Source organism: Ranitomeya variabilis, chromosome 1 (assembly GCF_051348905.1).
Source record: "Ranitomeya variabilis isolate aRanVar5 chromosome 1, aRanVar5.hap1, whole genome shotgun sequence".
In the NCBI taxonomy this organism is placed as follows: Eukaryota; Metazoa; Chordata; class Amphibia; order Anura; family Dendrobatidae; genus Ranitomeya; species Ranitomeya variabilis.
Genome location: NC_135232.1, coordinates 764,978,327 through 765,006,264, shown reverse-complemented (window position 1 = coordinate 765,006,264; position 27,938 = coordinate 764,978,327). Strand labels below are relative to the sequence as shown.

At 44.7% G+C, this 27,938-nt stretch overlaps 1 protein-coding gene across 1 annotated transcript in view; it reads right to left on the bottom strand.

Moving 5' to 3' along the window:
• The window catches only part of GIPC3 (GIPC PDZ domain containing family member 3), a 256,767-nt gene that overhangs the window by 204,799 nt on the left and 24,030 nt on the right, over window positions 1-27,938 (bottom strand). Inside the window, exon 2 of the mRNA XM_077271913.1 lies at window positions 6,740-6,925. Coding sequence (XP_077128028.1) covers window positions 6,740-6,925 — 186 coding nt within the window. The remainder of the gene's footprint in view (window positions 1-6,739; window positions 6,926-27,938) is intronic.

Sequence of the window (27,938 nt, the reverse complement as noted above, 5' to 3'; positions counted from 1 at the left end):
AGTTCCTTTGGGGGGTCTAGTATTCAAAATGGGGTCACTTGTGGGGGGTATCCACTGTTTAGGCACATCAGGGGCTCTCAAATCGTGACATGACGACCGCAGACCATTCCATCAAAGCCTGCATTCCAAAACGTCACTACTTCCCTTCCGAGCCCCGACTTGTGCCCATACAGTAGCTTTCTCCCACATATGGGGTATTAGCGTACTCAGGACAAATTGGACAACAACTTTTGGGGTCCACAGCTAGATAAGTTCCTTGGGGGAGTCTAGTTTCGAAAATGGGATCACTTCTGGGGGGGTTTCCACTGTTTAGGCACATCAGGGGTCTCCAAACGTGATATGGCATCCGATCTCAATTACAGCTAATTTTGCGTTTAAAAAGTCAAACAGCGCTACTTCCCTTTTGAGCTCTGGAAGCTATAGCGATTGGATATATTAAAACTTAGCCATTAATAAATAGTATAAAATATATAACATAATGCTTGCAGACCATTCTATGAAAGTCTGCATTCCAAAATGGCGTTCCTTCCCTTCCAAGCTCTGCCATGCGCTCAAACAGTGGTCCCCCCACACATGGGGTATCAGTGTACTCAGAACAAATTGGACAACAACTTTTGGGGTCCAATTTCTCTTATTACCCCTGTGAAAATAAAAACTTGGGGGCTAAAAAATCTTTTTTGTGGAAAAAAATTTTTTTTTTATTTTCACAACTCTGCATTATAAATGTCTGTGAAGCACTTGGGCATTCAAAGTTCTCACCACACATCTAGATAAGTTCCTTGGGGGCTCTAGTTTCCAAAATGGGGTCACTTGTGGGGGGTTTCTACTGTTTAGGTACATCAGGGGCTCTGCAAACGCAACATAATGCCCGCAGACCATTCTATCAAAGTCTGCATTCCAAAACGGCGCTCCTTCCCTTCCGAGCTCTGCCATGCGCCCAAACAGTGGTTTACCCCAACATATGGGGTATCAGCCTACTCAGCATAAATTGCACTATAAATTTTGGGGTCCAATTTCTCCTGTTACCCTTGAAAAAATAAAAAATTGCAGGCTAAAAAATCATTTTTGAGAAAAAAAAAAGGATTTTTTATTTTCATGGCTCTATTTTATAAATTTCTGTGAAGCACTTGGGGGTTTAAAGTGCTCACCACACAACTGGATAAGTTCCTTAAGTGGTCTAGTTTCCAAAATGGGGTAACTTGTGGGGGGTTTCTACTGTTTAGGCACATCAGGGGCTCTCCAAACGCGACATGGTGTCCGATTTCAATTCCAGCCAATTCTACATTGAAAAAGTAAAACGGCACTCCTCTTCCAAGCTCTGCGGTGCGCCCAAACAGTGGTTTACCCCCACATATGGGGTATCGACGTACTCAGGAGAAATTGGACAACAACTTTTGTGGTCTAATTTCTCCTGTTACCCTTGTTAAAATAAAAATTTGGGGGCAAAAAGATCATTTTTGTAGAAAAAATGTGACTTTTTATTTTCACGGCTCTACGCTATAAATTTCCGTGAAGCACCTGGGGGTTTAAAGTGCTCAACACACATCTAGATAAGTTCCTTAAGGGGTCTAGTTTCTAAAATGGTGTCACTTGTTGGGGGATTCCACTGTTTAGGCACATCAGGGGCTCTCCAAACGCGACATGGCGTCCGATCTCAATTCCAGCCAATTCTACATCGAAAAAGTAAAACGGCACTCCTTCTCTTCCAAGCTCTGCAGTGCGCCCAAACAGTGGTTTACCCCCACATATGGGGTATCGATGTACTCAGGAGAAATTGCACAACAAATTTTGTGGTCTAATTTCTCCTGTTACCCTTGTGAAAATAAAAATTTGGGGGCAAAAAGATCATTTTTGTAGAAAAAATGCGATTTTTTATTTTCACGGCTCTACGTTATAAACTTCTGAGAAGCACCTGGGGGTTTAAAGTGCTCACCACACATCTAGTTAAGTTCCTTAAGGGGTCTAGTTTCCAAAATGGGGTCACTGGTGGGGGTTTCCACTGTTTAGGCACATCAGGGGCTCTCTAAACGTGACATGGCATCCGATCTCAATTCCAGCCAATTCTGCATTGAAAAAGTCAAACGGCGCTCCTTCTCTTCCAAGCTTTGCGGTGCACCCAAACTGTGGTTTACCCCCACATATGGGGTATCGGCGTATTCAGGAGACATTGCACAACAACATTTGTAGTTAAATTTCTGTTTTTACACTTGTGAAAATAAAAAAAATGGTTCTGAAGTAAAATGTTTGCAAAAAAAAGTTAAATGTTCATTTTTGCCTTTCACATTATTTCAGTTCCTGTGAAGCACGTAAAGGGTTAATAAACTTCTTGAATGTGGTTTTGAGCACCTTGAGGGGTGCAGTTTTTAGAATGGTGTCACAATTGGTTATTTTCTATCATATAGACCCCTCAAAATGACTTCAAATGTGATGTGGTCCCTAAAAAAAAATGGTGTTGGAAAAATGAGAAATTGCTGGTCAACTTTCAACCCTTATAACTCCCTAACAAAAAAAAATGTTGTTTCCAAAATTGTGCTGATGTAAAGTAGACATGTGGGAAATGTTATTTATTAACTATTTTTTGTGACATATCTCTCTGATTTATGGGCATAAAAATACAAAGTTTGAAAATTGCAAAATTTTAAAAATTTTGCCATATTTCTGTTTTTTTCATAAATAATCGCAAGTAATATCGAAGAAATGTTACCACAAGCATGAAGTACAATATGTCACGAAAAAATAATCTCAGAATCAGCAGGATTCGTTGAAGCGTTCCAGAGTTATAACCTCATAAAGTGACAGTGGTCAGAATTGTAAACATTGGCCTGGTCATTAAGTACCAAATTGGCTCTGTCACTAAGGGGTTAAAAAATGGACATGTCAGTGTGTTTTGCCCATGGACACACGATCTGTGGAAACACATTGACATGTGCACAGAACCATTCACTTGAATAGGCAAATAGCGCTCAGTTCCTCACGAGTCTCTCTGCATGGTATAAAATTCTGTGACACCCATGGTGTCAATATGATCACTGAACCTCTAGATGAATTAATTAAGAGGTGTAATTTGTAAAACGGGGTCACTTATGGAGGATTCTGCTATTTTGGCACCTCATGGGCTCTCCCACTGGGTCATGGCACCTGCAAACCATAACAGTAAAATCTGGCGCTCCTTCCCTTCTGAGCTCTGCCATGTGCCCAAACAGTGGTTTTCTCCCACATATGGGGTATCGGCGTACTCAGGACAAATTGCAAAATAATATTTGAGGTCCAATTTCTCCTGTTACCCTTGGGAAGATAAAAAGTTGGGAGCGAAAAGATCATTTTTGTAGAAAAAACATGATTTTTATTTTCACGCCCAGGCATTATAAACTTTAGTGAAACACCTGGGGGTTCAAAATTCTCAACACACATCTAGATAAGTTCCTTGGGGGGTCTAGTATTCAAAATGGGGTCACTTGTGGGGGGTTTCCACTGTTTAGGCACATCAGGGGCTCTCAAATCGTGACATGACGACCGCAGACCATTCCATCAAAGTCTGCATTCCAAAACGTCACTACTTCCCTTCCGAGCCCCGACTTGTGCCCATACAGTAGCTTTCTCCCACATATGGGGTATTAGCGTACTCAGGACAAATTGGACAACAACTTTTGGGGTCCAAATCTAGATAAGTTCCTTGGGGGAGTCTAGTTTCGAAAATGGGATCACTTCTGGGGGGTTTCCACTGTTTAGGCACATCAGGGGCTCTCCAAACGTGACATGGCATCCGATCTCAATTACAGCTAATTTTGCGTTTAAAAAGTCAAACAGCGCTACTTCCCTTTTGAGCTCTGCTATACACCCAAACAGTGGTTTACCCCCACATATGTGGTATCAGCGTACTCAGGACAAATTGCACAATAACATTTGATAACATTTGAGGTCCTGTTACCCTTGGGAACATAAAAATTGGTGGTCAAAAGATCATTTTTGGGGAAAAAAAATATGATTTTTTAATTTTACGGCTTTACGTTATAAACTTCTTTGAAGCCCTTGGGGGTTCAAAGTGCTCACCACACATCTAGATAAGTTCCTTAGGGGATCTAGTTTCCAAAATGTTGTCACTTGTGGGGGTTTCCACTGTTTAGGCACATCAGGGGCTCTCCAAATGCGACATGGCGTCCGATCTTCATTCCAGCCAATTTTGCGTTCAAGTCAAACGGTGCTCCTCTCCCGAGCTCTGCCGTGCGCCCAAACAGTGGTTTATCTGCACATATGGGGTATCAGCGTACTCAGGACAAATTGCACAACAACTCGTGTGGTTCAATTTCTCCTGTTACCCTTGGGAAAATAAAAAATTGGGGGCGAAAAGATCATTTTTATGATTTTTATTTTTACGGCTCTGCTTTATATACCTCTGTGAAGCACTTGGGGGTTCAAAGTGCTCACCACACATCTATATAAGTTCCCTAGGTGGTCTGGTTTCCAAAATGGTGTCATTTGTGGGGAGTTTCCACTGTTTAAGGACATCAGGAGCTCTTCGAATGCGACATGGTGTCCGATCTTCATTCCAGCCAATTTTGCTTTGAAAAAGGCACTCCTTCTCTTCTGAGCTCTGCCGTGGTTTACCCCCACATATGGGGTATCAGCATACTCAGGACAAATTTGACAACAACAACTTTTGGGGTCCAATTTCTCCCGTTATCCTTGGTAAAATAAAAAAAATTGGATCTGAAGTAAATATGTTTGTGAAAAAAAGTAAAATGTTCATTTTTTTAAAAGATTCCAAAAATTAATGTGAAGCACCTGAAGGGTTAATAAACTTCTTGAATGTGGTTTTGAGCACCTTGAGGGGTGCAGTTTTTAGAATGGTGTCACTTTTGGGTATTTTCCATCATATAGACCCCTCAAAGTGACTTCAAATGTGATGTGGTCCCTTAAAAAAATGGTGTTGTAAAAATGAGAAATCGCTGGTCAACTTTCAACCCTTATAACTTCCTAACAAGAAAAATTTATGGTTCCAAAATTGTGCTGATGCAAAGTAAACATGTGGGAAATGCTACTTATTAAGTATATTGTGTGACATATCTCTTTGATTTAAGGGCATGAAAATGAAAAGTTGGAAAATTGCAAAATTTTCTAAATTTTTGCCAAAGTTTCATTTTTTTCACAAATAAACGCAAGTAATATATAAAAAAAAATTTACCACTATCATGAAGTACAATATGTCACAAGAAAACAATGTCAGAATCACTGGGATTCATAGAAGAGTTCCAGAGTTATTACCTCATAAAGGGGCAATGGTCAGAATTGTAAAAATTGGCCTGGTCATTAACATGCAAACCACCCTTGGAGGTAAAGGGGTTAATATTTTTAAAAACTTTTTTTTACTTTTTGCACTCTTCAATAGTCTCCATGGAAAACTAGAAGTTGCAGTACTTTGATTGGCTCTGCTACATACAGGCAATGATCAGATCGCCTGTGTGTAGCAGAAATACCCACTTGCTATGAGCGCCGACTACTGGGCAGCGCTCACAGCAATCCAGCAGTGACAACTATAGAGGTCTGCTGGAGACCTCTGGTTGTCATGCCAGCCCATCGGTGACATAAACGATCACGTAACGGGGTCACCAATGGGCAGCATTTCCTGCACACTTGCTGGAAGCGCAAGTTAAATGCCGCTGTCAGAGATTGACAACAGCATTTAACGGGTTAACAGCCGTGGGTGATTCGCGATTCTACCCGCGGCTGTTGCGTGCACATGTCAGCAGTATAAATCAGCTGTTATGTGCTTGGAAAGGTGCAGGCTCAGCACCGGAGCCCGTTCCAAACAGGGGGAGTCCGACATCGGCGTAGTATTACGCTCGATGTCGGAAAGGGGTTAACCTGCTGATATAAGATTAATCTGCAGGTAAATGGGGTTCTGAACTTGTCCAGTTCTGCTGCTGAGGGAAATTAACTTTAATCACCAGGGCCACATTTGGCGCTCAGTCACCACTCTGTGTATAGAGAGTGGCAGCTGTATCTGTGCCCTCCCTACTGACAGCAGGCTCAGCATTAGGGTCGGCTGTCACTCGGTGCCGGGGACGCAGTTACAGCTCTAAGTACGGGCACTGGGCAGGTTCAGAACACTATTAACCTGCAGATTAACTCCATGTTTGAAGGTTAATAGCGTTTTTTCACATGACAGTTTCCTTTTATGAAGATAAAAAAAAATTGAGGCTAAAGAAACATTTTAGTTGAAAAAATGTAATTTTTCATATCATTTTAAAATGAAATCAGTCTGCAAAAAACTGATTGTGTAAATTTTCACCAAATTTCTAATATTTTCATAAATAAACATGAATCTTACTTAAATTTACCACCAACACAAAGTACAAAATTCTATGATTTCAGAATCACTGGAATTAGAAGTAGCAGTCCAAAGTTATCACCACATAAATTGACACGTGAGTTTTGAAAAATGGGCCACTGTCAGGAAGATCAAAATAGACTTAGGAATTACGGCGTTAATGTAGAAAATTAATTTTACTAAGAAATTATACTAGCAGATTTTCTTAGCTAAACCTTCTGATTCTACTCTTCTGAAATGTCTCAATATATTGCAGTAATATGCTGATAACAAGTTCTGTATTATGAAATTTACTGGAGTATAAAATACAAATATCAATATTCAGTTATGTCATATGTCATATTCAATTTATGGGAATTGTACAAATTCTCCATTTTGATTCTTATTTTAAAAAAAAGCTCCAAATTGTACCTTTATGAATGCATATCCAGCTCCATTATCAGTGATTGTGAGGCCCAAGGCATCTTCCGTTTTGGTGATCTCGACTTCCTTGGTTTCTCCCCTAACATGTGCAAAGATAAAATCTTCCAAACCAATCTGACCACCAAGAAGCTTCTGCATATCCACTTTGTGTGTGTTCAATGTACAGAACAAAATCTATGCGAAAATAAAAAGATAACCACTTATTTACATAGGTTAGGAACATCTTGGTATTAAATTATATGCTTAAATGGGAACTGTACTTTGAACAAATAATGCATAAAACAATAGTGCAGGCGTATATGAGAAACGTTGTAATATTTGTAGACAGATAATTGTCCCACTTTCAATTCAGATACTTCTTGCTCTCCCCCTGCCTCCTGAACTCATCATTCACTCTGAAAAAGGCAGCTCAAATCCATCAAGAATCCATTAAAAACAAGATGAACTGCAAACACAGAGAAAGACATAACATTGGTGCAACCGATGGAGCTGCAAAAAGGCCCATAGGTGGAAGGCTGCCCATGCCAGTTGTGCAAAGGCGGCTTATAATGAGTGCAATCTGATCTGCTGCTCAGAACCCAAGACACCAGGGTGGCCATGGCCAGATTGCCCTCAGTATAGTGGTGCAGCTCCACTGCATACGGTAGAAAATAGCAGAGGAGCTGCAGAAAACCATCTTCAGCTACTTGCCTGGTGCTTTCTTTATGACTCAGGCACTAGCAATATGATGACATCAACATGACACCTGCGGCATTTACAAAGCACCCAACTAGATGAGGAAGGAAACAATGCCGCGGAGGATCATCTGGTGAGGTGTGTGATTCTTTTTTCCTATTTTTAGAACACAATTGGAGATAGCACAATGAGGGAAATGAGGATGTGACACTACCAGGGACTTATAAGGAATTGAGGAGTAGGAGAGGATACTAGCAGGTACTAATAAATAAATGGCCAGCGGGAGAGGATTCTATCAGTGACTTGAATTGAGGTGTGGGGACGACACTATGTACAAAGTTATTGTGAATTGAGTGATGGAAGATCATGCTATCAGGAGCTTATAATGAATTGGGACGTGTGGGAGGAAGCGATCAGGGACTTATAATGAATTAGGACGCGTGGGAGGATGCTATCAGGGACTTATAATGAATTGGGATGTGTGGGAGGATGCTATCAGGGACTTATAATGAATTGGGACGTGTGGGAGGATGCTATCAGGGACTTATAATGAATTGGGACGTGTGGGAGGATGCTATCAGGGACTTATCATGAATTGGGACGTGTGGGAGGATGCTATCAGGGACTTACAGTTGTGGCCAAAAGTATTGACACCCCTGCAATTCTGTCAGATAATACTCATTTTCTTCCTGAAAATGATTGCAAACACAAATTCTTTGGTATTATTATCTTCATTTAATTTGTCTTAAATGAAAAAACACAAAAGAGAATGAAGCAAAAAGCAAAACATTGATCATTTCACACAAAACTCCAAAAATGGGCCAGACAAAAGTATTGGCACCCTCAGCCTAATACTTGGTTGCACAACCTTTAGCCAAAATAACTGCGACCAACCGCTTCCGGTAACCATCAATGAGTTTCTTACAATGCTCTGCTGGAATTTTAGACCATTCTTCTTTGGCAAACTGCTCCAGGTCCCTGATATTTGAAGGGTGCCTTCTCCAAATTGCCATTTTTAGGTTTCTCCACAGGTGTTCTATGGAATTCAGGTCTGGACTCATTGCTGGCCACTTTAGAAGTCTCCAGTGCTTTCTCTCAAACCATTTTCTAGTGCTTTTTGAAGTGTGTTTTGGGTTATTGTCCTGCTGGAAGACCCATGACCTCTGAGGGAGACCCAGCTTTCTCACACTGGGCCCTACATTATGCAGCAAAATTTGTTGGTAGTCTTCAGACTTCATAATGCCATGCACACGGTCAAACAGTCCAGTGCCAGAGTCAGCAACACAACCCCAAAACATCAGGGAACCTCCGCCATATTTGACTGTAGGGACCATGTTCTTTTCTTTGAATGCCTCTTTTTTTCTCCTGTAAACTCTATGTTGATGCCTTTGCCCAAAAAAGCTCTACTTTTGTCTCATCTGACCAGAGAACATTCTTCCAAAACGTTTTAGGCTTTTTCAGGTAAGTTTTGGAAAACTCCAGCCTGGCTTTTTTATGTCTCGGGGTAAAAAGTGGGGTCTTCCTGGGTCTCCTACCATACAGTCCCTTTTCATTCAGACGCCGACGGATAGTACGGGTTGACACTGTTGTACCCTCGGACTGCAGGGCAGCTTGAACTTGTTTGGCTGTTAGTCGAGGTTCTTTATCCAACATCTGCACACTCTTGCGTTGAAATCTCTTGTCAATTTTTCTTTTCCATCCACATCTAGGGAGGTTAGCCACAGTGCCATGGGCTTTAAACTTCTTGATGACACTGTGCACGCTAGACACAGGAACATTCAGGTCTTTGGAGATGGACTTGTAGCCTTGAAATTGCTCATGCTTCCTCACAATTTGGTTTCTCAAGTCCTTAGACAGTTATTTGGTCTTCTTTCTTTTCTCCATGCTCAATGTGGTACACATAAGGACACAGGACAGAGGTTGAGTCAACTTTAATCCATGTCAACTGGCTGCAAGTGTGATTTAGTTATTGCCAACACCTGTTAGGTGCCACAGGTAAGTTACAGGTGCTGTTAATTACACAAATTAGAGAAGCATCACATGATTTTTTGAACAGTGCCAATACTTTTGTCCACCCCCTTTTTTATGTTTGGTGTGGAATTATATCCAATTTGGCTTTAGGACAATTTTTTTTGTGTTTCTTCATTTAAGACAAATGAAATGAAGATAATAATACCAAAGAATTTGTGTTTGCAATCATTTTCAGGAAGAAACTGACTATTATCTGACAGAATTGCAGGGGTGTCAATACTTTTGGCCACAACTGTATAATGAATTGGGAAGTGTGGGAGGAAGCTATCAGGGACTTATAATGAATTGGGACGTGTGGGAGGATGCTATCAGGGACTTATAATGAATTGGGACGTGTGGGAGGAAGCTATCAGGGACTTATAATGAATTGGGACGTGTGGGAGGATGCTATCAGGGACTTATAATGAATTGGGATGTGTGGGAGGATGCTATCAGGGACTTATAATGAATTGGGACGTGTGGGAGGATGCTATCAGGGACATATAATGAATTGGGACGTGTGGGAGGATGCTATCAGGGACTTATAATGAATTGGGAAGTGTGGGAGGATGCTATCAGGGACATATAATGAATTGGGACGTGTGGGAGGATGCTATCAGGGACATATGAATTGGGACGTGTGGGAGGATGCTATCAGGGACTTATAATGAATTGGGAAGTGTGGGAGGATGCGATCAGGGACATATAATGAATTGGGACGTGTGGGAGGATGCTATCAGGGACATATAATGAATTGGGACGTGTGGGAGGATGCTATCAGGGACTTATAATGAATTGGGACGTGTGGGAGGATGCTATCAGGGACTTATAATGAATTGGGAAGTGTGGGAGGATGCTATCAGGGACATATAATGAATTGGGACGTGTGGGAGGATGCTATCAGGGACATATAATGAATTGGGAAGTGTGGGAGGATGCTATCAGGGACATATAATGAATTGGGACGTGTGGGAGGATGCTATCAGGGACATATAATGAATTGGGACGTGTGGGAGGATGCTATCAGGGACATATAATGAATTGGGACGTGTGGGAGGATGCTATCAGGGACATATAATGAATTGGGAAGTGTGGGAGGATGCTATTGCAGTGCCCCAGAGTCCTGGTCGTTGCAGTACTGTGGCTCCGCCACTATGGGGAGCTATGGTGCGTCTAATGGCACTGAAGGAGTTCATCGGATCAGGTATCACAGACACCAATACATTTCACAGTCGGGCCTCCGGGGGGAGCTAAGGGTTCTATTCACTAGGCCCCTCCCCACCATAGTGGGTAAACTGGGGGTCAGGCAGGAAGTTAGATCAGAAAGCTGACTGGGTTGGAACTAGGCAACACCTTGTGGCAGAGGGTGTTGTGGGGAAGATACAGTAGGGTCTCTGTCAGGGGTGGGATCCTGACAGGGGCTTGGCAACTTGAACGAACGTAACGGGACCGTGCCTGCTCAGGATAGCGGCGGTGCCCAAGGAAGGATTAGAAGCGAGATAGATTGTGCTGAGTGAGAAACGAGATCACGCAAAAGGAGAAATACCAGTAGGAGTCGTGCTGTAAGACCGAAGCAACAGCCTACTGAGGCGCACTACCGGTGGCCGGAACGCCGAGGGAGTATCATAACATTCAGCTTCAAGCAATACTCCAAACAGCGGCAGGACAGTCAGTCTAAGGCGGGCTGTCTAACTTATATCACCTATGCAGTCTTGGGGGGCAACTTGTGGAGAGGGGCGACTCTAGGGTCCCGGAAGAGCTCCGAGCCTACCCGTCAAACGGGTGCCGTCTCAACCAGAACACCAGGGAGGGACGGAGGATTAGCAGAACATCATCTAATCGAGTTGTGAGGGAACTTAAGAAACAGACACAACAGTTGTGGGGACTTTCTGTAAGCACAGCAGGGAAGGACCACAACACATAGCGCTAGAAGGAAGGCACCGATTTCCACCTGCTAAGAGAACTCTGGAGGTGCCATTGGGCCGGCCGGACTTGCGCAGCCTGGTTATCCGGATTCCGGACTGAGGACCCAGAGATCTTCAGGAAAGAGGTAAAGAGACTGCAACCTGGTGTCCTCGTTATTTACTGCACCGCACCACTATAGCCTCACTATCATCATTTATCATATCTACCCACATCATTCACTGTGCGCCCCTCGGCAGGGTCACGGACCGGGGCCTAGCCACCGTGACAACCCCAGAGCAGAGACTCAGAGGCCCGGTACCGGGTACCCCTCGGCCCTGCGGCAGTGGGGGCGCTACAACTTGGCGTCACGAACAGGATCTACTTAAGCCTGAAGAATCAGGTGATGTGTGCCTTGGAACTGTGATTTGTTGTGCTTGGACTGTACTTTATTACAAAGACTGTGCTGCGCCATTTACCGCCAAAATCCGCCGCCATTATAGCGCTGAGGAGAGCGCAGGAGAAGAAGAGGGGCGTGGAGTGGGCATAGGCAAGCTGAAGAGCGCGAAAAACAATGGCCGCCCAGTCTAAATATTTCTGCACCGTGAGGACGTGTCCGTCAGCAGCGGAGATCCGCCTCCTAATCCTCAATGGAGGGCGGAGATCGAGAAAACGACACCGCCCACGAAGGAGAGAGCGGGAAAAAGACCAGGAAGTGACCCACGTGGAGGACGCTATGGCCAGCAGCTCCGAACCCGACAGTGGGGTTGAAGTGGAAATCTCCCCCAACTACCCGGATGAGCACAGCAGCCCGTTCTCCATGGACAGCACTGAACTTCTGCGGGACGAGATGGAGAGCCTGATTGACCAACTCCTCCAACTGAACATGAAGGCCCAGGCTCCGCACCAGGCAGCGCCGGAAGAAGGTCCTCAGGCGTCGGATCCTGCACCGTCACCGGAGCAGCCGCTGAGATCCTCGTCGACACCACCGGAGGAATCTGCCGCGGAGGAGGCCCCTGCAGCAGCTGGTGAGTCCGCCGACCCCGTCCCACCGGCCGAGGGTTTACTAGTAGGCCCCGTTGCGGCACCCCCTCTCCCCGGGACCCATAGACTCCAACGCCTGTTACCCTGGGAGGAGGCCACGGGCATGGAACACCGCATGAAGGCCCCGATCGCGCCAACCACCCTGCTGTGTGAAGTCCGTGCAGAGCGCACAGTGTGTCGCTGGATGAACCCAGGCTCTAACCTTATGGGGTTCCCCGGGGTGGAGACCCAAGAGGGGGAGATGGTACAGGCCCTAAGCTGGGAGGAATACCGGGTCCAGCTAGAACAACAGTGGAAAGAGGAGGAGAAGACATACCAGGCCGGGCTGGAGGCCCACCATCAAAAAGACTTGGCGGTTAAGGACCGGGCCCGCAAGGATCCCACTGCTCAGCAGGCCCCGCGCAGGCAGGGCACCGTCATTGACTTTAAGCTCCGTGGAGGCTGGGGCTTTATAAAGGAGCCGGGTCTATATGCCGAAGTTTTTGTTAACCGGCGGGATGTAGAGTCGCATCTTAGAGAGGGCCACCCAGGCCGGGATCTCTATCCAGGGGATGATGTCATTTACACCCGGCACCTTGGAGAGAAGGGGTGGTTTGCCCTGAACGTCCACAAGAGGCACAGTTCCATGACCCCCTTGCCTAGGGTGTCCGAAAAGTTGTCCCCCGTGGCCAGGGTGCCCCCTTGTGACCGGCCCACGATTACTACTGAGACCACCGTGGTCACCCCAACGGGCACAGTTGTGAAGACCACGACTTGCCGCGTCATGACCTCCACCGCTGTCATGGCCACGCAGGCACCTCCTCAGGTGACCAGCGCGTCTACTGCTCAAGGACTGAAGACTGTAGGTACACAGACCCCCAGATGGGACGACAGACCCCCGTATGCAGTACCAGGCGGCTCGCAATACCCAAAGGGGTTGCCCCCGCCGGTGCTGCCCCCTGGGTGGTTTGAGTAAGATAATACTACTCTTATGAATATGTACATAGTTCTTAACTGCTTGTTTGTTTCCTGATTTTGCTGCTGAACCCGTCCAGGGTTAACTTTTAAAGGGATTCCTTGTTGACCCGGGATCCCTATTGTTTTGTTTGATTTTTCTAAAGTTTTGCACAAAGTTTCCAGAACTGCCGCAATCATGAACAGTGCATGATACAAACTTTTTGTACATAGTTTGCACCTTATTAAAGGTGCTTCCTGCTGGTTTTACTTAAAGGAGGACTCTTTGTGAAGATACTACACTGGAACCTTTGCTGAGTATGGACTGGTAGCTTGAGAAGGCGTGCTACCTCATAGAGACTCGGTCCCCTCTTAAAGGGGATGTTTATCTGTTGCACTTGAATGGTGATATTGCTTTAAGACAGATAGCAATAATGTTTGATGAAAGAAAGTGATGATAATGTTTATATGAGAAAGTTTTATGTATCCAACCAGTTAATTGTAAAGAAATGCTGATGATGTTCTCTGAAAAGAAAAAGTGAAAGATAGAAGAAGGATGAAGTGGGCCCGTAGGGGTAGACGTGGTGTCCAGCATGCATGTTAGTGAAAAAGATAATGAGAAGGTTTAATGTTCGATAAAAGAAACTGTTTTTGATAATGTTGATAGATAGTGGGGATAGAAGGTGAACCCTGAGTCCTCAGAGGAGTCAGGTAAAAATGGCTCGGTGCTCTTAAACTGAAAGTAATGTTATGCTCTATACTGTGTATAGTAGTTGAAAAGGCAGTAGGCCCGGGCTGAACGGGGCGGTCCTGCATAGAAGGGAGAGGCAGTAGGTCTGGTGCCGTTAGGACAGGCGGTCCTGCAGATTTAAAGAAGGAGAATGAAAAAGTTAAATTGCCTTATAATGTGATTATAAGAAGGTCTTTAGTGGATACAGAGTGTATGTCCTTAAGGGCAATGTTAAATTATTGTTCAACAATTTTGCACTTAGTAGAATACCCGGTTGGGTAAAAGGAAAGTTAACTATAGCATGTTGCTATGATATTTAACCATGTTTGTAACGTTCAAGTGTCCTCACCTCCCATAAAGGGAAGCCCTGTTTAAATATGCTTATTGTTATTGCACTCAACAAAACTGTATGTCTTTTTGCTAACTTGTATTGTTGTTTTCTTCCCAGTCCCGGAGTACTGTGTTTAACCAGGGGGGAGTGCAGCGCCCCAGAGTCCTGGTCGTTGCAGTACTGTGGCTCCGCCACTATGGGGAGCTATGGTGCGTCTAATGGCACTGAAGGAGTTCATCGGATCAGGTATCACAGACACCAATACATTTCACAGTCGGGCCTCCGGGGGGAGCTAAGGGTTCTATTCACTAGGCCACTCCCCACCATAGTGGGTAAACTGGGGGTCAGGCAGGAAGTTAGATCAGAAAGCTGACTGGGTTGAAACCAGGCAACACCTTGTGGCAGAGGGTGTTGTGGGGAAGATACAGTAGGGTCTCTGTCAGGGGTGGGATCCTGACAGGGGCTTGGCAACTTGAACGAACGTAACGGGACCGTGCCTGCTCAGGATAGCGGCGGTGCCCAAGGAAGGATTAGAAGCAAGATAGATTGTGCTGAGTGAGAAACGAGATCACGCAAAAGGAGAAATACCAGTAGGAGTCGTGCTGTAAGACCGAAGCAACATCCTACTGAGGCGCACTACCGGTGGCCGGAACGCCGAGGGAGTATCATAACATTCAGCTTCAAGCAATACTCCAAACAGCGGCAGGACAGTCAGTCTAAGGCGGGCTGTCTAACTTATATCACCTATGCAGTCTTGGGGGGCAACTTGTGGAGAGGGGCGACTCTAGGGTCCCGGAAGAGCTCCGAGCCTACCCGTCAAACAGGTGCCGTCTCAACTAGAACACCAGGGAGGGACGGAGGATTAGCAGAACATCATCTAATCGAGTTGTGAGGGAACTTAAGAAACAGACACAACAGTTGTGGGGACTTTCTGTAAGCACAGCAGGGAAGGACCACAACACATAGCGCTAGAAGGAAGGCACCGATTTCCACCTGCTAAGAGAACTCTGGAGGTGCCATTGGGCCGGCCGGACTTGTGCAGCCTGGTTATCCGGATTCCGGACTGAGGACCCAGAGATCTTCAGTAAAGAGGTAAAGAGACTGCAACCTGGTGTCCTCGTTATTTACTGCACCGCACCACTATAGCCTCACTATCATCATTTATCATATCTACCCACATCATTCACTGTGCGCCCCTCGGCAGGGTCACGGACCGGGGCCTAGCCACCGTGACAACCCCAGAGCAGAGACTCAGAGGCCCGGTACCGGGTACCCCTCGGCCCTGCGGCAGTGGGGGCGCTACAACTATCAGGGACTTATAATGAATTGGGAAGTGTGGGAGGATGCTATCAGGGACATATAATGAATTGGGACGTGTGGGAGGATGCTATCAGGGACATATAATGAATTGGGAAGTGTGGGAGGATGCTATCAGGGACATATAATGAATTGGGACGTGTGGGAGGATGCTATCAGGGACATATAATGAATTGGGACGTGTGGGAGGATGCTATCAGGGACATATAATGAATTGGGACGTGTGGGAGGATGCTATCAGGGACATATAATGAATTGGGACGTGTGGGAGGATGCTATCAGGGAGTTATAATGAATTGGGAAGTGTGGGAGGATGCTATCAGGGACATATAATGAATTGGGACGTGTGGGAGGAAGCTATCAGGGACATATAATGAATTGGGACGTGTGGGAGGATGCTATCAGGGACATATAATGAATTGGGACGTGTGGGAGGATGCTATCAGGGACATATAATGAATTGGGACGTGTGGGAGGATGCTATCAGGGACATATAATGAATTGGGACGTGTGGGAGGAAGCTATCAGGGACTTATAATAAATTGGACACAAGAACTCATAATGAACTAGGAGAAGGAGGAAAACACTTTGAGGGGACATAATAAATTGAGGGGAGGACACAGGACAGGAACTGGTATTGAATTAGGGAAGACAGAACACAGTAGATAGACTTACAATGAATTGGGGGGAGAGTCACAGTGATTGATTAATTTATATTTATTGGCAGTGGAAATTGACAGACAGTAATGTTGTGATAGCAGAGCGAGGTTGTGGACAACACTCATGAAAAGTAGAGCTGAGTCAGCACAAAGGCACCTTGATTTAGAAAAACTGAGGGTGTGGACTGCATCCTGAGTTGTTCATGTGGCTATCTGAGCCAGCGTTGTGAGGCCTGGGGAGATGATGCCATAGATGCAAACCTAATTACTATAATATCCAATGCACACAATAGCAAAATGGAAATAAGCAGCTTGGCACTAGAATTGGGACAGGTGAGTAACACCCCTTTTTAGTCTTCCACAGAAGAGTCTACAAAAGTAAAGATGGGATATCTGTCATGAAATTTGGAATTGACTTTATAGTAGAGGGGAATTTATTGAGAACCAAAGAGCAAAGTAAGGAAATATGGAAAGCATTGGGAAACTATAATATGAAGGGCAGTTTAATCTCGAAAGTGAATGGATTAATTTTATCACTAATTTGGAATGGACTGGTGAACATAGAAGCCAGCTTTCTCACAATAACCAGTAGAATATACAGTATTATTACTGTGCAACCAAATCAATAACCTCTAAAAATCATGTCTTTATTACATATTTTTTAAAAACAGGCACAAACACAACACATATATGCAAAAAAAAAAATCTATATTTAGGTCAAGAGTCGAAAGTCAGAAAAAAGGAGAGACTAATTAGCCCTACACAGTTCCCTTCCTAGCCAAGGAGGTTGGCAGTGCACCTTTAAAAAGCGATGTGGTGCCCCGCTCAGTGAAAACTGGCTTTATATGATTCTACTACAAACAAAAACTAGCCAATGGCCATAGGTCTGTCTGACATGTCTAGAGAACTCATTAGATTGTGAGCCCCATTGGGGACAGCAATGATGATGTGTACAAAACTATAAAGCGCTACGGAATATGTTAGCGCTATATAAAAATAACAATTATTATATTATAAAGAAGTGAAAAATACTGTCTTGACTTGAATATATGTATTTTTCTGCATCTGTGTGCTGTATGTGTACCCGTTTTAAAATTATATGTAAAAAAAACATGATTTTTAGAGGTTTTTGATTCAGTTGCACAAAGACAGCTTTTTTCTCCAGATGTTTTTGGTGGAATGTCAAACCTTATCATCAGGAAAGATATTGGGAATACTTTGACAGTGTATACCAGACATCTTGTTTGCTTTAACCACAGCTGCCAAATTGCATTGGACCAGTCCACATGCCATAGATGTCCTGGATGAAACAGGGGTGGTAGATACCAGAGGAGAGACAGCAGATGTTTGAGGCAGTGTGCCCATATGGGCTGAGAAGTCACCTACAGCCTGGACTACTTCAAGAAGCTGCCTTAGTGTGTCACTCAAGAGATCACATTGTAGTTTCGAATGGCAGCATTCATTTTACCATCAAATGTACGGTACTGAGAAACAGGGAAAAAATTAAAAGTATGATGAAATGGTAAATAATTTCTGTATTGTACATTGGGTTTAGTTTTTATGGTGTTTCTACGTTAACTGTGTTTTAAAAGGACATAGCAACATGATTTTCCATATCGGTACAATTATGGTAATATCAAACTTGTGTAGTTTTTTAATTTAAGTTGTAAAAAAAAAATTTAGATTTGTGCCACCATTTTCTGAGACCCATTTGTCCATCTCTGGAACTGTTTGGCAGAAGTTTCCCAAAACCAGCAATTCCTATGTTTCTATATTTTTTTCTTTATGGCATTGATAAGATGGTATAATTTTATTTTGATGGACTGAACTTTTATGGACATGCCAATGCCTGGGAAAAGGATTTAAACTATTGTATTTTTAAAAAATTCTTTTTAATTCTATTTTTCAGTCCCTTAGGGGACTTGAACTTAAAATGGTTTGATCACATATTCTGTATACTGCAACTTCACAGTACTGCAACATATACACTACTCAAAAAATAAAGGGAACACTTAAACAACAGAATATAACTCCAAGTAAATCAAACTTCTGTGAAATTAAACTGTCCATGAAGGAAGCAACATTGTTTGACAATCAGTTTCACATGCTGTTGTGCAAATGGAATAGACAACAGATGGAAATTATTGGCAATTATCAAGACACACTCAAGTGGTTCTGCAGGTGGGAACCATAGACCACATCTCAGTACCAATGCTTTCTGGCTGATGTTTTGGTCACTTTTGAATGTTGGTTGTGCTTTTACACTCGTGGTAGCATGAGACGGACTCTACAACCCACACAAGTGGCTCAGGTAGTGCAGCTCATCCAGGATGGCACATCAATGCGAGCTGTGGCAAGATGGTTTACTGTGTCTGTCAGTGTAGTGTCCAGAGGCTGGGGTCACTACCAGGAGACAGGCCAGTACACCAGGAGATGTGGAGGAGGGCAACAACCCAGCAGCAGGACTGCTACCTCAGCCTTTGTGCAAGGAAGAACAGGAGGAGCACTGCCAAAGCCCTACAAAATGACCTCCAGCAGGCCACAAATGTGCATGTGTCTGCACAAATGGTTAGAAACCGACTCCATGAGGATGGTCTAAGTGCCCGACGTCCACAGATGGGGGTTGTGCTCACAGCCCAACACTGTGAAGGACACTTGGCATTTGCCACAGAACACCAGGATTGGCAAATTCGCCACTGGCGCCCTGTGCTCTTCACAGATAAAAGCAGGTTCACACTGAACATATGTGACAGACGTGACAGAGTCTAGAGACGTCATGGAGACTGATCTTCTGCCTGCAACATCCTTCAGCATGACTGGTTTGGCAGTGGGTCAGTAATGGTGTGGGGTGGCATTTCTTTGGAGGGCCGCATAACCCCCATGTGCTCGTCAGAGGTAGCCTGACTGCCATTAGGTACCGAGATGAGATCCTCAGAACCTTGTGAGACCATATGCTGGTGCGATTGGCCCTGGGTTCCTCCTAATGCAGGACAATGCCAGACCTCATGTGGCTGGAGTGTGTCACCAGTTCCTGCAAGATGAAGGCATTGAAGCTATGGACTGGCCCGCCTGTTCCCCAGACCTGAATCTGATTGAACACATCTGGGACATCATGTCTTGCACCATTCACCAACGTTACGTTGAACCACAGACTGTCCAGGAGTTGGCAGATGCTTTAGTCCAGGCCTGAGAGGAGATCCCTCAGGAGACCATCTGCCGCCTCATCAGGAGCATGCCCAGGCGTTGTAGGGAGATTATACAGGCACGTGGAGGCCACACACACTACTGAGCATCATTTCCTTGTCTTCAGGCTTTTCCACTGAAGTTGGATCAGCCTGTAACTTCATTTTCCACTTTGATTTTGAGCATCATTCCAACTCCAGACCTCTGTGGGATATTAGTTGTGATTTACGTTGAGCATTTTTAGGTTTTATTGTTCTCAACACATTCCACTATGCAATGAATAAAGATTTGCAATAGGAATCTTTCATTCAGTGATATCTAGGATGTGGGGTTTTAGTGTTCCCTTTATTTTTTTTTGAGCAGTGTATATATGTACTGTACTAAAAAATAAGGCCTAATATGGCAGTAAGTGGGCCTTCAGCATAACAAGTCATCAACACCCTGTGATTGCTAGGCAGGGGGCTGATATTAGCAACAGCATCCAAGCCATTTAAATATAGTTGTTTGAGATTGATAATGTGAATTTAAATGGTTAAGAAGCAGCAGTTTGATCTACAATGTTCTATACTATTGCAATTAATGCCAAGTTCACCTCAGGTCAGGCTGTGAGTCCGTGCATGCTCAGCGTTGTCAGTGGTAGTCACTGAGGCTACGCAGAGGCCCCGCCTGACCTGAGGTGAAGCGGCAGTATGGGAAAAAGTTCAGAAACTTTCCCACACTACAGAGTTCATGTCCGGTCAGGCGGGGAGGCTGCGCAGGCAGCTTTTAATACATTACACAGTGGTTTACAGTCGAGTCGGTAGCATTAGCAACGCTCCCGGTTGTAAACTAATTAACCCCTTGAGATGGATGCAGCTTTTAATTCATTACACAGTGGTTTACAGTCGAGTCGGTAGCATTAGCAACGCTCCCGGTTGTAAACTAATTAACCCCTTGAGATGGATGTCAGCGTGGGACTTGACTGTATGGCGGACAGGTATGGAATATTGTTGCTTTTTTATTTTGGATTTTTTACAGGAGAACAAGGGCTTTGCTTGGATTGAGAGTGTAATAAAGATGGAAAACCTCTGTGTTTAACTATTTAATTAAAAGACTTTATTCTTAATGTGTGTGTATTTTTTAACCCTTTCAGACTATTGGATTAATAATGGATAGGTGTCTTATTGACACCTTTCCATTATTAACCGGGCTTAATGTCACCTTACAATAGCAAGGTGACATTAACCCTTTATTACCCCATATGCCATCTCTACAGGGCAATGGGAAGAATTGGCACATCTTATAGATACGCCTTTTCAGGGGTGCCTGTGTGCTGGTATTTTTAGCCAGGGGGGGGGTCAATATCCATGGCCCCTTCAAAGGGTATGAATATCAGCCCGCAGCTGTTTGCATAGCCTTTCTGGCTATAAATTATAGGGGGATCCCACATCATTTTTTTGGGGGGCCCCTATTAGAATAGCCAATAAAGGCTAAATATACAGCTGCGGGCTGATATTCATAGCCTGGGAAGATCCATGGGTACTAACCCCTTCCCAGGCTAAAAATATCGGCCCCGGTCATCAGCTTCCCCTCTCTGGTGAAGAAAATAGCGCAGGAGACCAGGCAATTTTTTTTCCTTGTAGGATGGAACCAATAAATAGGCTTCCACATTATTTATTCATGATTTTCTGGGCCGGGATCAATTATATGTCCATTTTACAAGCCGGCGAGAAAATCTCTCCATATGGATGCCATACGGATGTCACACAGATGCTTAGATGTGAGAAAATCGCACTGGTGTCTGAGGCCGTAGAGCTACATCTTAATGGAGACAATTTTTTTCTCTAGCAAGATGGTGCCGTCAGCACCTGCACAGTAGCAGCTATCGGCGATCTAGTACACACGCCTGTAGTCACCTGATCCTCAAGGTCATAGCAAATGCAGACCGATTGTGATGGTAATAACAAAGGCTCCGGATGCAGAAAAAATCTAGAGAGCGACGACCTATGGAACACGTTATGTACATGCTTGACTGGGGGTAACTCTAACTGAAAGTTCCCAGGTCTGAGAACAGCCACCACCCTATACGGCCCCATCACCCTAGAACTCCAAATCCCAGATGCGAACTTCCACCTAATGTTTTTAATCTGTGTGACCTCTGTCATGTTCCCAATGGCAGGGAATTAAACACATAACACGGGCAAAAACAGGATGAGCTCTAGGGTGATGGAACCTGAGCTGACCGCGATCCTGAACCTCAACACTCAACTAACAGCAGCCGGGGAACGTTCCTGGGGGGACTCTAGACGTATCGCGCCAGACGGAGATCTAGCTACCCCTATCAGAAGAATCACAGACCTATCTTGCCTCCAGAGAAATATTCCCACAGAAATAGCAGCCCCCCACATATAATGACGGTGAAATGAGAGGAAGGCACAAACGTAGTTATGAAAACAGATTCAGCAAAATAAGGCCCGCTTAAGCTAGATAGCAGAGGATACAAAAGGTGAACTGCGCGGTCAGCTTAAAACCCTTCAAAATACCATCCTGAAATTACTTGAACTCATGTGCCAACTCATGGTACATGAGTGGTAATTTCAGCCCACTAGAGCAACCAGCAGCAGAGAATTACATATCTGCAAGCTGGACTAAAAACATGAAAGCAAACATGAAACAGGGAAATCCAGACTTAGCTTGTCTTGAAGGCCTAGGAGCAGGTAGCAAAGGTAACAGAGACACACTGATACATTGATAGCCGACAAGGGAATGACAGGAAAGCCAGGTTAAATAGGAAACACCCAGGCTCTGATGGACAGGTGGAAACCAGAGACCGCAACCCACCAAAGTCACCCAGTACCAGTTGTAACCACCAGAGGGAGCCCAAAAACAGAATCCACAACAGACCTCCTCCCTAGGAAGAACAACAGGGGGCAGAGTCAGTGTATGTGTCACGCCGTTCCGTCTGTATCTAGTTTTCGGCGTGACAATGCATATGTTTGCTTTAACCCTTTACTCTTTTCCCCCTAATTTGAGCTGGGATACTGATGGCTATTACCTGAATGGAGCCTTCTCAGTTCTCTGCTCTGCTGCGCAGCCGTACATGGGTATAGGTCTTTTCTATTGCTTACCTTCCTCATGTACGGTCCCTGGTTGTCACTGTGGAAGCTGTCCGCGGGTTGTGAGGTCATTTGCAGCTGGTGCATGACTTTCCACGTGTGTCAGTGCGTGCAGTCACAGCCAGGTGCCCTGAGCCTCAGTTCCTGCACTGATTGTGCTGTAATGGTTTCTGTTTGTGCTTAGGGCATGCGTGGCCACACCTCCCCTGCTTTTATCCTGGTTAGGGTGTGTACTTGAAATGCTGTCCCCAGCCAATTGCTGAGGGGCAGCTCCTATATAAAGTTCCCCTGCCCTATGGGCGGGGCCTGAGCTACTCACAAAGCTCCTGAACTTTGCTATGTGTTTGTGTTCCTGCACCTCTCCTGTCTATGTTTTGGTACCAAAGTCCTTGCCTTGATTCCTGTTTTGTCCTGTTCTGGCGCCTGTCCTGAGGCGGTATATCCAGACCCGAATCCTTGATCCTGTACCTATCCTGTAGCTGAACCTGTCTGAACTGTGTCTGCTGTGATTATCCAGGCCTGAATCCTTGATCCTGTACCTGTCCTGTACCTGAACCTGTCTGAACTGTGTCTGCTGTGATTATGTTCCTGGAATCCCTCTGCATCTGGAGCCTCACTCCCAGTGACTTTGAGTCTCTTGAAACCGGTGTTTCTGCTGAGCATCTACTACTCTGTGCTCTGACTACCATGCGGTGTTAACCCCGTCTGGCCCACGTCCAGTACGGCGGTGCTTGCACCATCATGCTTGAGTTCCTTCCTAGGTCCGATGCCCGGAGCCTGATGACCGCAGTCTGGAACCTGATGACCGCTGCCTGGAGGTTGGAGCCTGATGACTGGTGGTGCCTGTAGGTCGTGTCAGATGTCCGGAATTGAACGACTCCTGTCTGATGTCTACCGGTGACCCTGGGTCCAGATGTCCTGTCTGTACCCTGATGTCCTTCCTGTGTTCTATGTCCTGATGTAACTGATGACCTGGGCTGCCACGCCAGTGTCCCAGCTGATGACCTGGGTTGCCACACCAGTGTCCCAGATGTCTATCCAGTATTCCTGTGTCCTGATGCCCTGCCTGTGTCCTGATGTCCTGAGGTCTTTCCTGAAGTCCAGATACCCTGATGTCCTCGTGTACCCTGATGTGCTGCCTGGGTCCTGATGTCCTGCCTATGTGTGCCTCGGTGATCCGTTTGTGCCTTGGGGTCCACTGGGTGGTACCCTTTTGGGAGGTGTGGAATCGGGAGCCTGGCATAGTCTTGTTTGGTTTATGTACTGTGTGACTTTACTTTAGTAAACTTTACTTTGTCTATACCTGAAGTTGTGCGGTGTAATCAAGTCCTACGTGTCTCTTTCCTTGTCCACATGCTCAGCTGCCACAGAACCCCGGTCTCTGCCCTTCCCTAGTTCGGGTAGGCCCGGGTCCCCCTCTGTGGTTTAAAGGGTCCGCATTTCATCCCCGGGGGACATGCGCCCTTTGCCTTCTGAGGTTGGTCGGCTTGGGGGCATCTATGGGCTGGGCCGCATCTGCGGCTGCAGCTGATCGTGACAGTATGTCTCTCCATGAGGCGTCTATCCACCCTGATAGCAAGGGCCATGACAACCTCCAACAACCTAGGAGTAGCATATTGCACCAGAGAAACCGGAAGCCTAGCTAAGTGACAGTGGCCCATCTCCGGAACTCTGAGCAGCACTCCTCAGCTGGCCGGCCCCCCTGCTTGATTTTACAGAGTTTGGACACCATCATTATCACCATACACCAGCACTAAAGCCACAAAAAACTTGTTCACCGACAGCAAAGATGGAAAGTCGGTCGGCAGAGAGAAGGTTCAGGACTGGGAATCACCCTTAAGAAGGTAGACTACAATCGCCATTCCTCACTCCCTGAGTAACATGGTCGGAGTCTGAAATATAATTTAAAGGCATCCTTAAAAACCACACATTTATCTCTCCCTCCAGAGAACCTGTCCGGGAGAGAAATCTTAGGTTCCGATTGAGCCTGGGCATGAGCCGAGACCAAGAACCCAGACACAAGCTGAAGTTGATGCACCATCTAAGACCACAACTTCATAACCTCATCCGTGAGGGTCTGGATCACGAGTGCAAAAGACTCCACTTGAGCCATAGTGTCTCCAGAAAATGGTGTGGTCGGTAATAATGTCACGCTCAGACACGGTTAAATCTGGTGGACAACACAGTATTCAAATACGATGGAATATAAGAGGGAGAGGAGGGACCTAACAGTAGAGAGCGAGGCAAGGAAAACCTCCTGACACTGACCTGTGCCTGTCCCTAAGCTCCTCTAACGCCCTATGCAGGTCTACCCCATGCCGCCGTCACGTGCTTAGTCCCTGATTGCCACCTCAATGTACTCTGGCTAGTGCACTGGCTGTCAAGGACGCTAGCCTCACCACTGCAGATGGTAATACACAGGGGAAGACAAACATGGGACAGACAAAGAAAAAGGGAAAAAATACTCAGCTTCAGGCTCTACTGCTAAGCTCCACAGCAGCATAGAAAACGGCACCAGAAATCTAAACTCCCACAGTAGCAACACCATCGACACAGGAGAGCTCTTCATTCCTAGTTGGTCTGCATAGAATAACTATATTACCAATGATCAGCTGATGGGTCATGTGACTATTTAAAGGAAGGTGAGAGCGGTTACCAACCAACATCAGCTGACCAACCTAAAAGAACAGCCAGCAAGAGAAGAGACAGAAATTAACTCTTGCTGGACAAAAGGAAACAAAAACAACATTTAAATTTCAGCAGAACTAGAGCCGCCACGAATCTCAAAATTAAATGTGACATCTTGTTTTGGCAGATCAGTGGAGTAGTGTTAATTGGGAGCATTTTGTGATACATACAGTACATCTTTTTTGAACTTTTTTTGATCACTTGTTGATCAATTTTTTTCCAGACAAAGAAAATTATAATCCAACATTAACATCCATTCTGACATTGTTTTTATTATTTTCTTAAATTAGTCACCAGCAGCATAACTAATAAAAAAGCTTTATTGTATGGATGTTAATGTTACCTTGTGACATTTTTATAGAAGCAATTGTTTTTTTCCAAAATAAAACATTTTATTGGTAAAACATAAAAATCATTTTTCATTTTTTTACTATATGAGTTTTTTTCACCAGGGAATGTGACCATGTCTTTATATAAAATAAAGAGAATCTGTCAGTAGGATCAACCATTGTGAGACGTATATACAGTGGCATATAAAAGCTTGGACACCCCTGGTCAAAATTACTATTATTGTGAACAGTTAAGCAAGTTGAAGATAAAGTGATCTCTAAAAGGCCTAAAGTTAAAGATGACACATTTCCTTTGTATTTTAGCCTTGAGCGTCTTTACAGATGGTGTTATGTTTGCATCAAGAATCTGTTGACATTTCATTGAATCCATTCTTCCCTCTACCAGTGAAATGTTCCCCGTGCCAGTGGCTGAAACACAACCCCAAAGTATGATTGATCCACCCTCTTGTTTAATGGCAGGCAAGATGTTATTTTCCTGAAATTCTGTGCCTTTTTCATCCACACATACCTCTGATCATTGTGGCCAAATAGTTCTATTTTAACCTCATTGGTCCAAAGGACTTGTTTCCAAAATGCATCAGACTTTTTAGATGTTCTTTTCATACTTCTGATGCTGAATTTTATGGTGAGGGGAGATTTTCTTATGAAGACTCTTCCATGAAGGCCATTTTTGTGGAGGTGTCTCCGAATAGTAGAACAATGTAGCAGTCAAGCAGGGTTTCTGATTTCCCTCTCTAGTAATCCTACAAGCAGCTCTCACTGAAATTTTGCTTGTTCTTCCAGACCATATCTTGAACTCCACTGTTCCTGTTAACTGCCATTTCTTAATTACATTTCAAACTGAAGAAAGGGCAACTTGAAAACGCTTTAACAATATAATAAAATGCAATACTGTCTGTATGATTCTAAATCATAGGACATGACAACCCTCCTCTGAAATCTACAGATTTCACGATGATCCAACTTGACACGAAGTGTTACGATGATGTTCAACGACGTCCTTGGAACCTGAAAGACAAAAAAGAAAACAACATGCGAAAATAAAGTGTAACAGTTGTAAGTCCAATTCTTGGTTGATGACGAGAAGTCCTCAACGGTTGGATAGTCCAAGTCCATAGGAGAACCTATCTTCAGATTGGGGAAGACGCAACATGCAAAAATTTCCACCAACCCAAACAATCAAAAGATGAAAGTTCAAGTTCTTCACAGCTAAGGGTCTATGACTGTATGCTCTCCGTTGTGAGATGTGTCCAGTAGAAATATCTTTCATGTGATGTCCTCCTTTGGTAGAAGCAGTACAAGTTCGGTGACTGGGAGAAGGAAAACTCGTGATGAACCACCTTTAGTTACCTTGACTTCTACCTTCTGAGTCTTTCCATCATCACTGGGCATAACCTTGGTAATAAGACCGATTGGCCAGTCATTGCGATGAGCTTCTTAGTCTTTTAGGAGGACGAGGTCTCCTTCTTGGAGGTTAGGTTTTTCCGTCTGCCATTTGTGACAGCCCTGGAGCAGTTTGTCAGTATTCCGGGTTTTCCAAGTCACCTTGTGAATGATTTTGCACTTTGTTAAGATGGAGTTTGCTGTTTTTGTCTGCCCTACTTCCTGTTCATTTGTTTAAAACTCGGGTCAGGTGTCAGCCTTTTTGCTGGAGTATTCTGATTCTGTTCTCCTTCAGCTCAGCTGCTGGTTCTGAGTGTGTCTCTACCTCTGGCGCTGGATATTCTCTGCATATGTAAGCTACACTCTCTCTGTTATCATTAGTCTGCTGACTTGGAACTTAACCCTTGGTTCATTCCTCCTGGTAAGAACTGTGTTTTTGGACTTTGTTTCTGGACTGTGTGTTGCTACTTAATCCTTCATTTACTCCCCCCGGTGGGAGCTGTTGGAACAACACCAGTATAATACTTAAATGTGAACCTGTTTCTGAACTTACCCGTGTTTATGCCACATCTGGGATCAACTTGTGAACTAGTTTCTGGACTTACCCGTGTTCATGCCACACCTGGGATGAACTTGTGGACTTGTTCTGGACTTCCCTGTGTTTATTTCATACCTGGATTTGACTGTGTTTGGATCTGCACCACGTCACCTGTCACACTCACCTTTTGATCACCTTGCTGAGGACTCTGCCTTAAGAACTCTGCCGATTTGCTGTATATGTTTCAAGGACTTGTTTCATTCCAGGACACTGTGGGTTATCAGTATATTGTTTTGGGTGTTATTGCTGTTGTACAAATACACTATTTGCACTAAAGAAACCCGTCTCT